Source organism: Odocoileus virginianus, chromosome 5 (assembly GCF_023699985.2).
Source record: "Odocoileus virginianus isolate 20LAN1187 ecotype Illinois chromosome 5, Ovbor_1.2, whole genome shotgun sequence".
Classification (NCBI taxonomy): domain Eukaryota; kingdom Metazoa; phylum Chordata; class Mammalia; order Artiodactyla; family Cervidae; genus Odocoileus; species Odocoileus virginianus.
The window spans coordinates 79585839-79599315 of record NC_069678.1 but is presented as its reverse complement, the minus strand read 5'-3'; the positions used below and the strand labels follow the sequence as shown (position 1 = coordinate 79599315).

Genomic DNA, 13477 nt, shown 5'->3' with positions numbered 1-13477 from the left:
GAAAATGAGTATACTACCCAAAACAATCTATAGATTCAATGCAATCCCTATCAAGCTACTAATGGTATTTTTCAGAGAACTAGAACAAATAATTTCACAATTTGTATGGAAATACAAAAAACTTCAAATAGCCAAAGCAATCTTGAGAAAGAATGGAACTGGAGGAATCAACCTGCCTGACTTGGCTCTACTACAAAGCCACAGTCATCAAGACAGTGTGGTACTGGCACAAAGACAGAAATATAGATCAATGGAACAAAATAGAAAACCCAGACAAAAATCCACGCACCTATGGACACCTTATCTTTGACAAAGGAGGCAAGAATATACAATGGAGAAAAGACAATCTCTTTAACAAGTGGTGCTGGGAAAACTGGTCAACCACTTGTAAAAGAATGAAACTAGAACACTTTCTAACACCATACACAAAAATAAACTCAAAATGGATTAAAGATCTAAACATAAGACCAGAAACTATAAAACTCCTAGAGGAAAACATAGGCAAAACACTCTCCAACATAAATCACAGCAGGATCCTCTATGACCCACCTCCCAAAATATTGGAAATAAAAGCAAAAATAAACAAATGGGACCTAATTAAAATTAAAAGCTTCTGCACAACAAAGGAAACTATAAGCGAGGTGAAAAGACAGCCTTCAGAATGGGAGAAAATAATAGCAAATGAAGCAATGGCAAAGAATTAATCTCAAAAATATACAAGCAACTCCTGCAGCTCAATTCCAGAAAAATAAATGACCCAATCAAAAAATGGGCCAAAGAACTAAACAGACATTTCTCCAAAGAAGACATACAGATGGCTAACAAACACATGAAAAGATGCTCAACATCACTCATTATCAGAGAAATGCAAATCAAAACCACAATGAGGTACCATTACACGCCAGTCAGGATGGCTGCTATCCAAAAGTCTACAAGCAATAAATGCTGGAGAGGGTGTGGAGAAAGGGAACCCTCTTACACTGTTGGTGGGAATGCAAACTAGTACAGCCACTATGGAGAACAGTGTGGAGATTTCTTAAAAAACTGGAAATAGAACTGCCATATGACCCAGCAATCCCACTCCTGGGCATACACACCAAGGAAACCAGATCTGAAAGAGACACGTGTACCCCAATGTTCATCACAGCACTGTTTATAATAGCCAGGACATGGAAGCAACCTAGACAGCCCATCAGCAGACAAATGGATAAGGAAGCTATGGTACATATACACCATGGAATATTACTCAGCCATTAAAAAGAATTCATTTGAATCAGTTCTAATGAGATGGATGAAACTGAAGCCCATTATACAGAGTGAAGTAAGCCAGAAAGATAAAGACCAATACAGTATACTAACACAAATATATGGGATTTTAAAAGATAGTAACAATAACCCTATATGCAAAACAGAAAAAGAGACACAGATGTACAGAACAGACTTTTAGACTCTGTGGGAGAAGGTGAGGGTGGGGTGTTCAGAGAGAACAGCATTGAAACAAGTATACTATCAAGGGTGAAACAGACCACCAGCCCAGGTTGGATGCATGAGACAAGTACTCAGGGCTGGTGCACTGGGAAGACCCAGAGAGATGGGATGGGGAGGGAGGTGGGAGGGGGGATCGGGATGGGGAACACATGTAAATCCATGGCTGATTCATGTCAATGTATGACAAAAACCACTACAATATTGTAAAGTAATTAGCCTTCAACTAATAAAAATAAATGGGGAAAAAAAAAACCTGGAAATAGAACTGCCATATGACCCAGCAATCCCATTGCTGGGCATACACACTAAGGAAACCAGAATTGAAAGAGACATGTGTACCCCAATGTTCATCACAGCACTATTTATAATAGCCCGGACATGGAAGCAACCTAGATATCCATCAGCAGATGAACGGATAAGAAAGCTGTGGTACATATACACAATAGAATATTACTCAGTCATTAAAAAAATACATTTGAATCAGTTCTAATGAGGTGGATGAAACTGCAGCCTATTTTACAGAACGAAGTAAGCCAGAAAGAAAAACACCATTACAGTATACTAATGCATACATATAGAATTTAAAAAGATGGTAATGATAACCCTGTATGCGAGACAACAAAAAAGACACAGATGTATTGAATAGTCTTTTGGACTCTGTGGGAGAGGGCAAGGGCAGGATGATATGGGAGAATGGCATTGAAACATGCCAATTATCATATGTGAAACAAATCTCCAGTCCAGGTTTGATGCATGATACAGGATACTTAGGGCTGGTGCATTGGGATGGAGAGGGAGGTGGGAGGGGGGTTCAGGATGGGGAACACATGTACACCCATGGCAGATTCAAGTCAATGTGTGGCAAAACCAATACAATGTTATAAAGTAAAATAAATAAATTAATTTTTAAAAAAGACATGTAGAAAAGAATCAACAGGTCTAACATATATTTAACTGAACTTCCACAAGAAATTGTTTAGAAAATTATTTATAGTAATCATTGCCTTACATATTCAATGATATCACCCTTCTCTGTCAACTAGTTTAAAACTTTAAAACTTTTTGGCATGTAATTTCCTTTAGTTCCTCTATTCAGTTGATCACCAAATGCTATAAAATGTTTCTTCAAAACACCTTGTTGCATCCTTTCCTCTTGGTCTCAAGGCTGCTACACTGCTCTAGACCCTTATAATAATTAACATTGACTACCTCTTATGCCCAAGCATTGTGCCAACTGCGGCTTTAAAGTCTGTCTCATTTAATCCTTATAAGAGTACTATGAAACAAGGGTCATATTCCCATTTTATTTTAGTTTATTTTTGGCTGCATTGGTCTTTGCTTTTTGTGTGCTGGCTTTCTCTAGTTGTGGTGAGCAGAGACCACTCTTCTTGGCAGTACACGGGTTTCTCACTGCGGCAGCTTCGCTTTGTCACACAGGCTCTAGGCATGCAGGCTTCAGTTGTTGCAGCACACAGGCTCAACAGTTGAAGCACACAGACTTGCGGGCTCTAGAGCATGGGTTTAGTAGTTGTGGCACACAGGGTTAGTTGTTCTACAGCATATCGAGTCTTCCCGGATCAGGGATCAAAACCCTGTCCCCTGCATTGGCAGGCAGAGTCCTATCCACTGAGCCACCAGGGAAGGCCCCTATTTTATAGATAAGGAAACTCATCCTTGGCTACTTTACTGAGGTCACTTAAATAAGAAAGGGTAAAATCAGGATCTGACCCTCCAGGAAGTCTGGCTCTAGTTTAACACCTGAAACCACTGTATATAAATCTGTACCACTTAGACTACAGAAAACCATCTCCCACTCAGGGCTGACTCTAAGCTCTCCGCACTATGATCTATCCTTCTTAGAACTCTGCTTTTAACAAGTAACTCTCTTATATACAATATCTCAATGGATCTCTATTTTCTATTACTTGAAGCCTAAGCTTCTATGTCTTTGTTTCACAATCCTGGTCATAACTCTTATTTTATGTTCCTTTTAAATGGTCTATCCACTCAAAATCAGTTCAATTTTCTCAATGTTATTCAAACACCATGCTGAAGTATGAGAAAAACTCCCTTTTTATTATATTTTGCCTCTTGAATTCCTATAATAGTTAGAACCTTAGATTTATAGAATATTTTAACTGTGAAATTAGGACTACTTCTCAAAATCATAAGAACAGGTTTAAGAAGAAGCAGAAAGAATATTTTGCCTCAGGGGAGTCTAAATGGAAATGTTTAAAAAATAATCATTCATAGTAACCACTGCCTTACATATTTTTTAGAGTCCTGTTTATACTGGTTTAATTTGAAAATAGAAGCATCTTATACCTGTAGTAACGGAGATGTAAGTAGATGAAATCTCCAATTGGCACTGGGTTCCAAAGTGCACATTTTGATGGAGGAAAGTAGAAAGGCACCATCCTGCTTGAGGAAAACCTTAAAAAAAAACCCAAAGCACAATAAGAAACAGACAAATTTTACAAGAAACAGTTTAAATACAGGGCTTTTCTGATTACCTTTGTAACTTTAGAAGATTTGAAAAACATTTTTAAAAAGTAAAAGAAAAATCTCTTGTAACTCTACTATCAAGAGAATAAACAATCAAAAGTTACATCCTTTTTTTCCTATCCACATATACATTTATATACATATGAGCCTTTTAAAAAAGAACTGAGTATAAATTCTATAAAAATCTTTAAGTAACAAAAAATGAATATAAACCGTGAATTTAAATTTTAAATTAATATCTGTCTTCCTGAACTAATTTCAGGGTAGTACTTAAAAAGTTATGAAAAACACAAAAACTTTTCAGAATTTTCAAACTTGGTATCTTAGGCCCTGTCACATGAGGTCTTTTTTTTTGCAGCACCACATGGCATGCGAGATCTTAGTTCCCTGACCAGTGATTGAATCTGTGCCTCCTGCAGTGGAGTCTCAACCACTGGACTTCCAGGGAAGTCCCACACATAAGTTTATTACCAAAACATCAGGAAAACATCAATAATTTCTCAACAAAGATCATGCAAGTAACATAAAGCAATGTTAAATCATATAGGTACCATCATAGAGTTTTTATTTTATATAAGTGAGTAATTTGAGAAAACTACAATAAGGAAAATAATGGAAAGAGGATGAGGAGAAAATATCAGCTAAAGTCACATGTACTTAAAGCAAGAAAGCTCTGACAGTGAGTTACCTACAAAAGTGCATTTGTATGATGGTAGACTATTAAATGGGATTCCCTGGTGGCTCAGATGGTAAAGCGTCTGCCTGCAATGCAGGAGATCCAGGTTCGATCCCTGGGTTGGGAAGATCCCCTGGAGAAGGAAATGGCAACCCACTCCAGTACTCTTCCCCAGAAAATCCCATGGATGGAGAAGCCTGGTGGGCTATAGTCCATGGGGTCGCAAAGAGTCAGACACGACTGAGCAGCTTCACTTCACTTCACTTCAGACTATTAAAATAGTTGAATTGAAAAAATATTTATCATATCACACACTAAGAATATCTTGTTCTAGACTTACTTTCTTGTATCACCTGATAAAACTTACCAACTAAAATACTGGCCCCAGTCGATTGATCATCTGCTATGTACCAGGCATCCTATGAGGCACTTTACATGTACAGTATTTCTCACTAAAACTGTTTCTGAAACACTTTATTGTTCATTCTATAGATAACAAACTCCAACTTCTACAACTTGATACAACAACTAAGAAGCAGAGCTGGAATTTGAATCTAAGTGTGGCTGATTTCAAAGCTTATACTACTAGAAGCTGAATGATGTAATGCTTTAGACCGTGGTTCAGTCTGGCTCCACCACGTTCTTAGCTATGTGCTTTCAAATCTTTATAAGGATTTTTAATCTCTCTTTATTTGAAATAAAGACACAATCTGAAATTAAGAAATTTGTTCAAAGTCACAAAGGTAGTTAAGTGACAAATTGTCAATTTATCTATGTCTCTACATCCAATATATTTATTATTTACCAATTGGTGAGAGGAAGAATGATTTAAGGTTTAAAAGCAAAGCCTGGCTATCAGCTGCTTAGGTCTTAGATTTTGGAACCTGGCTCTGGCTGTATGACCATGATCAAATCAATGTCTCTGTGCCTGAGTTTCTTCAGCTGTTAAACAAAATAATATCAATATCTCCAATAATCACTTCAACTGTTAAACAAAATAATATCAGTATCAGTATCTCCTGTTAAACAAAATAATATCAGTATTAATAAATAGTAAATACTTATTAAATGAGTCAATATATATAAAATGCTCAGGAAAAAATCCTGGCTTACAGTAGGTGCTCAATGTTAGCTATTTCTTTTTGTTGTAAGTAGTAGTGCAGGTTTAAAATCCAACCTGCACTGCTTCACGTTTACTTCCTTATAGTGCACAGTAGAAATCATTTCAGCTTTAAATACTGGCTATACCAGTTACCAACTGTATAACTTTGGGTTGGTTAACCTCTCTATGCTAGTTTCCTCATTAAAAAAAAAAAGAGGGGGATAATAACAGCACCCATTCCTCATGGGTTTGTTGTGAGGATTAAATAAAAGTAATATATGCAAAGTGCTTATTAGCACAGAACCTGATATTAATTTTTTCCATAATCTCAAGTATACAGGGAGACAGACTTGAGAGGCAAGAAAGATAAAAACACCTTGAAATTGGATGCAGAGTTCTGCATGTATGTATAAAAGTACTTTTCCTTAGGGAATGAAATTCATGGCTATTAGACATTCAAAGGGGTTTGTAAACAAAAATAATTCAGCTGCTGCCCTAAAAGCCCACAGATTACTGAAAACCAGAGTTCAATAAATGAACTAAAATCTAGAGTTGCATATGCCAGGAATTATCAATCCAAATCACACAAGTATATTATTTTCCCTAGAATGTAAGGAATGGATTTGACCCAATAATAAAATTAAAGAGAAGAACAAAGGCTGATAAAGTTTCAAAGAATAAGAGGTAGCAACAGGAGAGAACAGAAGGGCCAAAATTACACAAAAGGAATATGATAGCCTCTTTGGGTCATGTTTCCCATTGTCTTCATCAAGAACATCTGGCACAAAGAAAAATAACACAGAGAATAAAGGTAACTCATGGATGCAATTCTAGTTTGGAAGAAAAAAAATTCACATGTCAGCAATAATTGTTCTTCTCAAGGGGGAAAAAAGAACAATAAATGATCCGAAGAGCCAAATAACTCAAGCCATTTTGCCTGCTCCTCGAAGTAGTGACAGACTGAGAAAATTAGGAGACAGGTGGCAAGCTCCTCCTCCTCACACCACATTGAGTGGGAAAAGGCTTAGGTACATTCAGTGTGAAATTTTCGCCATCAAATAATTAGAGTTTATAAGAGGGAAGGAACTCAACCACTTTCCCATTTGTCTAGGATACAAATAAGTATGTATGTGATCTTTGGCCTCAAAAGTTCAGGCACTATTTTTCACCAATACAAAGACCCTCTGTGAAACTAAAATAAGGAAAGGAGGAAATGAGAGTAACATCTACTAAATGCCTACAATGTCCCAGACCCTTTAGTTTAGTAGTCTTATTTAACCCTTCACAATAACCTTCTGATAGAGATTACTGTCCCCAATTTACAGATGAGGAAACTGAAGCTTAGAGAAGTTAAATAACTTGATCATGGTCACCCACCTAATAAATGGTAAAGCTGGGATATGGACCCAGCTTTTCCTGATTCTAAAGACTATTTTTTCCTCCTCTCTTCCAACCCAAGTTATGTGAGTAACTGTGAAAAACACATTCTGTAAAAATATTTCTATACCTGGTATTCATCTGGGGCCCTGCAAGAGTATATGTAGACTCCATGATAGTTGGTGAATGATTTATTCAATTTCACATGCTCAGGAACCTAAAGAAATAAAGAGAATATTACTAATGAGTGGCAAAAACAAAAAAAATAAAAGGAAACATGATTTAACCACATATTAGCAAAAAACAGACATAATTAGGTTACTTATATGAAGTGTCTTCATCCATAGATGAATAAGATAAAGTGCTTATGGATTCTGATCACTTTCATACTTTATAGTATTTGGCCTGTAAATTAATACTAATATTTAATCTAGGCAGCAAAACCCACCAACTATCTATCAAGATTCTGCTCCAAGATCCTGGTATTAATTTAGTGAGCTGGGTAGGGCAGGTAGTATTTAATACATGAGATTTTAACCAAAAGCTTCATAATAGTCAGAAAACCACAAAGCAGCAAATAGGAACAATTTGGGCTAGATATTTATTTGGTCTACAATAAAGTCAACAAATTTTCAAGCTTGTGGAGATAGGAGACAAATACTGCATACCCACAAACTAACTTGTATTAGTGCCAAGTCAGTGGTCTTTTCTTGACTCCTCATACATTCTCTGGGTAATCTCATCCACTAATTGCCTACTGGATTCTTGTTGCTGTTTAGTTACTAAGTCATATCTGACTCTTTGCAACCCTGTAGACTCTAGCCCACAAGGCTCCTCTGTCCATGAGATTTCCCAGGCAAGAACACTGGAGTGGGTCCCCATTTCTTTCTCCAGGGGATCTTGCCCACCCAGGAATCGAACCCTAGGTCTCCTGCATTGCAGGCAGATTCTTTACCACTGAGCCACTGGGAAGTCCTACCCACTGGATATCTAAACATATCCAATATCTAAACATCTAAATATTATAAAAGCAAAATACAGACCTCAAAGTCCTTTACTTACAGCTCATTATTTGCTTTGTTCTTTTATCAAATCTTAGAATCTTTAAGCCCTGTGTATTCTACTTCAATTCTAACAAGAATTGTTTAAAAGCGAGGTAAGGAAGGACAGAGTTATTCATTCTGGTGGAGAAGTCATTCAGAAAAATTTTTTAGTTAAAGTCAGAAGCTGGAAATATTTACAAAAACCAAATCCTATTTAAAGTGCCCTTGTAGGGTTGATAAAAACTCCCTCTTAGAGTATCTGGACTTCATGCAGCTTCTATGGAATGCATGTTTTAAACTTTAAAGTCCTTCTGTGCTACTTGGTTGTCACGGACAACAATATTCAGATTGATAGTTGTAACTCTCAGAAGTAATAAAGTGCCGTTTTTCTTTATTAAAAGAGTCTTAAAACACCTTACTTGTCTGTTCTCCCTTTATGCATTAAGATAAATAAAAAATGTTGACCTATTATTTCTCATTTCAAAAAAACCCATAGGAGACAGTTAATTGACAGTAACACACAAGCAATTAAAGCTAGTGTAGTGAAAGTAAGATCATGTAACACCTATACCTAGCAAAACATATTCTCCATGGATAATGGCATAGTTGTGTACCAAATGGAAACAATTTGATCAAATGGAAACCATCAAGTCATCCTTATCTCTCCTTTCTCCCTCTTCCCCAATATAAGCTGTCTTTATACCTCCACTACCTCAGCTCCTGACTTTATTAGCTCTCACCAGATTTACTGAAAAGTCTCCACAATGCTACCAGAAGGGCTGCCTTTGTGCTCAGTCAAAAAGGGTTGAAAAGCGTTAGTCGCTCAATCGTGTCCAACTCTTTGTGACCCTAAGGACTGTAGCCAGCCAGGCTCCTCTGTCCATAGAATTCTCTGGGCAAGAACACTGGAGTGGGTAGCCATTCCCTTCTCCAGATGATCCTCCTGACCTAGGGATCGAACCTGGGTCTCCTGTACTGCAGGCAGATTCTTTACCATCTGAGCCACCAGGGAATTATTGCTATATAAATCTGACCAAGTTATTCTCTGGCTTAAAGAGTTGATGGCTCTTCTTTCAGTTCAGTCCAGTTCAATCGCTCAGTCGTGTCCGACTCTTTGCGACCCCGTGAACTGCAGCACGCCAGGACTCCTTGTCCATCACCAACTCCTGGAGTTCACCCAAACCCATGTCCATTGAGTCAGTGATGCCATCCAACCATCTCATCCTCTGTCGTCCCCTTCTCCTCCTGCCTTCAATCTTTCCCAGCATCAGAGTCTTTTCAAATGAGTCAGCTCTTCGCATCAGGTGGCCAAAGTACTGGAGTTTCAGCTTCAACATCAGTTCTTCCAATGAGTATTCAGAACTGATTTCCTTTAAGATGGACTGGTTGGATCTCCCTGCAGTCCAAGGGATTCTCAAGTCTTCTCCAATACCACAATTTAAAAGCATCAGTTTTTCAGCATTCAGCTTTCCTTATGTCTTCTTTCAATGTCCATCCATTGCTTAGTCACATCCGACTCTTTGTGACCCCCATGGACTAGCCCGCCAGGCTCCTCTGTCCACAGAATTCTTCAGGCAAGAACACTGGAGAGGGTTGCCATTCCCTTCTCCAGGGGATCCTCCCTGACCCTGGGGTTGAACCGGGTCTCCTGCATGGAGGCAAACTTTTTACAGTCTGAGCCACCGGGGAAGCTCAGGCTCTTCCTTAAGTACAGAATAAAGGTCTTTAAGAACCTGGCCCCACCCTATTAATTCCACACATCCCTTCACTCCTACATCACAGTCAGTGGATACTGGTAGTATCCACACACACCTATTGTTCCTTTTATTCGGAAGGCCCTGGTAAACCCTCATCATCCTTCACAATCCAATCCGAATATCAACTCCTCTGTGAAATCGTCTCCTAGATACCACGGTGGTGTTACTACCGACTGTGTTCCCACCCACAGCATTTTCACGCTTTGTTATTTATAAATCACTTCCAGCCGACCACGAACTTTAAACGTTAACCGATCCCCTTACTATGCAGCTGGAGAAGAAAATGGCAACCCACTCCAGTAATCTTGCCTGGAGAATTCCATGGACAGAGGAGCCTGGCAGGCTACAGTCCATGGGGTTGCGAAGTCAGGCAAGATTGAGCAACTATCACTCATTACTATGTAGCTGTCCGAGCATGCTGGGCTTCCGTCCAGTCATTTTTACAGTAAGAACTTTATATGATAGCATGTTATCGATTGACAACTTTGTTCACATACCTAAGTACTGTACAAATTGATTCCCAAGGATTTCAAAGTCCCGATTCCCTTGCGTCCCTTTGCGTCCAGGCTCCAGGTCCGCTGAACCCAACACAGGCAGCAGAGTGTTGCCCACCCTCCTTCCCCCGGGCTCGCAGAGGCCCCTCGGGGGAACTGAAGCACACAAACACTCACCGCAATCTCCGCCGAGTTGAGGTTTGTTTGTTGGGCCGGAACAGAGTCCAAGGAGAACCTCTGCCAACTCGCCCCGCCTCTGGGACGTTGGGGGTCGCGGGAACCAGGGCGGCAAATAAAAGCTCGCGAAACCGAAGCCCGCGCCACGCCTGCTGACTGGTCGGAAGCCCAACCCATCAGGGAGAAGGGGCGGTGCCGGACTTGACACTCCCTGTCTCCGCGAAGCTCTGGTGCAACAGCCAATCAGCGCCCTGCACCGGTCCGACGCCGACCAATCCTAAACCTCCGTGGAGAAATAAGGGCGCCACCCGCGCTCCAGGATCAGGTTCCGGAGGATTTAAACACTTCAATTTCGTCAACGGTTAAGTTCCGGGGTGGGGCGGTCCTTGCGCAGGCGCAATGAAAAACCCAGCCGGGCGGATGAGATGGCAGAGGAAGCCGGAATTGCTGGCTTCTCTGGTGCACTCTCGGCGACTAGAAGCGAACCAAATCCCTTGATTAAATGCACAAAAAGAGGGGAAGTTCGATTTCTTCCAGATTCTAAGAATCATACTCGCCTCTCAACATAAAAAGATTTTAATTCCTTCCTGTTTGAGCCGAAAAGAACGTGACCATTTGTAAGCCATTTATACTTACCTTCACAATGAATGGGCTTCCCTGATGGCTCAGTTGGTAAAGAATGTGTCAGCAATTCAGGAGACCCGGTTCGACCCCTGGGTTGGGAGGATCCCCTAAAGAAGGAAATGGTCACCCACTCCAGTAATCTTGCCTGGGAAATCCCATGGACAGAGGAGCCTGGCAGGCTACAGTCCATAGGGTCGCAAGAGTAGGACACAAGTGACTAAACCACCACCGTCCATAATGAATATTGGTATTAGGTATGGTATTGGTGTTGTATATATGACATATGATATTAGTATTAGGGTGATGATTTATAGTTATCTTCACAAATGTTGATAATCACGCCTACTCCGCCATTATCTTATTGTCTGAACAGCAGAAGTAGGTATTACTATCCCTATTTAACAAGGGAGGACACGTAGATCACACAGGTAGATAGTGCAGAGTCCAGATTTGAAATGTCACATTTCCCTAGACTTTTGTTAGTTTCCTGAGCAATGTGGGAGTGTCTTGATGTCTGAACTGCACTTGTAAGCTGTTTTGTTCCAACTGTGCATCCAACCTTTTGAGAGAGTGAAAACACTATCTTGAAAAATGTATCAAACTAGCCAAGAAATATGTGCTCCACAGTGTCAATCTCTGCTTTCCTGGAAAAAATTCCTAGAATCTAGGGAACACATTTTAAGAGAAATGCTGGTTAGTTCCTCAGATCTGGTGTGTGAGCAGGAAGAGCCTCAGACAGTGATGCATGTCTGACAAAGTGTTGGCTGACCCAGTGGAGAATTCTGGAGCAAAGATTGCCCATGAGAGGAATCCCACATTAGGCAGAAATGACCAGAACCCTTGCTGTACCCAGTCATTGCCTGGAACTTCTCATAAAGAGCAAGCACCATCGTTAAGGCAGATCTGGAAGACCACAACAAGAGGCTGCCAGACAAGTGTACTATTTGCTGCTAATTGTCAAGTTCTTTCTAGAGAGAGATCCAAGTGGCACACTTTGATGGCTGCCATGGTTTACATTAAGTGCAAAGGCCCTGGGATGAGCATTTTCTGACATCTTCAAGGAAGATCAGGAGACCAATCTGTGCTGAGCAAAATGGGTTAGAAGACTATCAACAGTTGAAGAGGCAGGAGGTGTTGGTAGATCATAGGGCATTTCAAAGACTTAGCTACAGTCTTGAGTTCTACAGGAAGCCAATGGAAGATTTGAAATAGGGGACTGTCAAGATCTGATTTTAGGTTTTAAAAGCATCACTATGGTTGCCACATAGAGAATAAACTGTAGGGAGCAAAGGCAGAAGCAAGGAGACCAGTTAGACAGCTGCTACAATGACATAAAGGAGAGATTGACAGCTTGAACTGGAATGGTGGCAATGGAGGTGGTGAGAGGTTATTGAATTCTGCATATATTTTGAAGGCAGACTCAAAATTTGATTAGAGATTGAATTTAGGATGTAAAAAAAACTTTGTGTGGGCTTCTTATGATTTTTTTTCATTTATTTTTATTAGTTGGAGGCTAATTACTTTACAATATTGTAGTGGTTTTTGCCATACACTGACATGAATCAGCCATGGATTTACATGTGTTCCCCATCCCGATCCCCACTCCCACCTCCCTCCCCATTCCATCCCTCTGGGTCTTCCCAGTGCACCAGCCCTGAGCACTTGTCTCATGCATCCAACCTGGGCTGGTGGTCTGTTTCACCCCTGATAGTATACTTGTTTCAATGCTATTGTCTCAGAACATCCCACCCTCGCCTTATCCCACAGAGTCCCAAAGTCTGTTCTGTATATCTGTGTCTCTTTTTCTGTTTTGCATATAGGGTTATCGTTACCATCTTTTTAAAATTCCATATATATGCGTTAGTATACTGTATTGGTCTTTATCTTTCTGGCTTACTTCACTCTGTATAATGGGCTCCAGTTTCATCCATCTCATTAGAACTGATTCAAATGAATTCTTTTTAATGGCTGAGTAATATTCCATTGTGTATATGTACCACAGCTTTCTCATCCATTCGTCAGCTGATGGGCATCTAGGTTGCTTCCATGTCCTGGCAATTGTGGCTTCTTATGATTTATGGGTTTTTTAAAGAGCTACTTTACAATATCTGAAAGAGAAATGTAAGATGATATGAATTAAACAAAAAGGAAGGGGCAAGCATAACACACAATTCCCTACTCCTAAGGTGTAGGCTGGGCATAGTGACATCTTTTCAAAGTGTACAGTATGTTAA

At 39.9% G+C, this 13477-nt stretch overlaps 1 protein-coding gene and 1 non-coding gene across 3 annotated transcripts in view; one reads left to right on the top strand and one right to left on the bottom strand.

Moving 5' to 3' along the window:
* The window catches only part of STIL (STIL centriolar assembly protein), a 53027-nt gene extending 42211 nt beyond the window's left edge, over positions 1-10816 (bottom strand). For both annotated transcript variants that reach the window (XM_020868758.2, XM_020868803.2), the window contains exons 1-3: positions 10620-10816; positions 7279-7365; positions 3814-3921 (exon numbers count right to left, since the gene is read on the bottom strand). In XM_020868758.2, the coding sequence (XP_020724417.2) occupies positions 3814-3921; positions 7279-7322 (152 nt within the window). In that variant the 5' untranslated portion in view covers positions 7323-7365; positions 10620-10816. The remainder of the gene's footprint in view (positions 1-3813; positions 3922-7278; positions 7366-10619) is intronic.
* Positions 4725-4796, top strand: TRNAC-GCA (transfer RNA cysteine (anticodon GCA)). The gene has a single exon. It is a non-coding gene; the product is annotated as a tRNA-Cys (tRNA).
* Positions 10817-13477: the final 2661 nt, after the last annotated feature.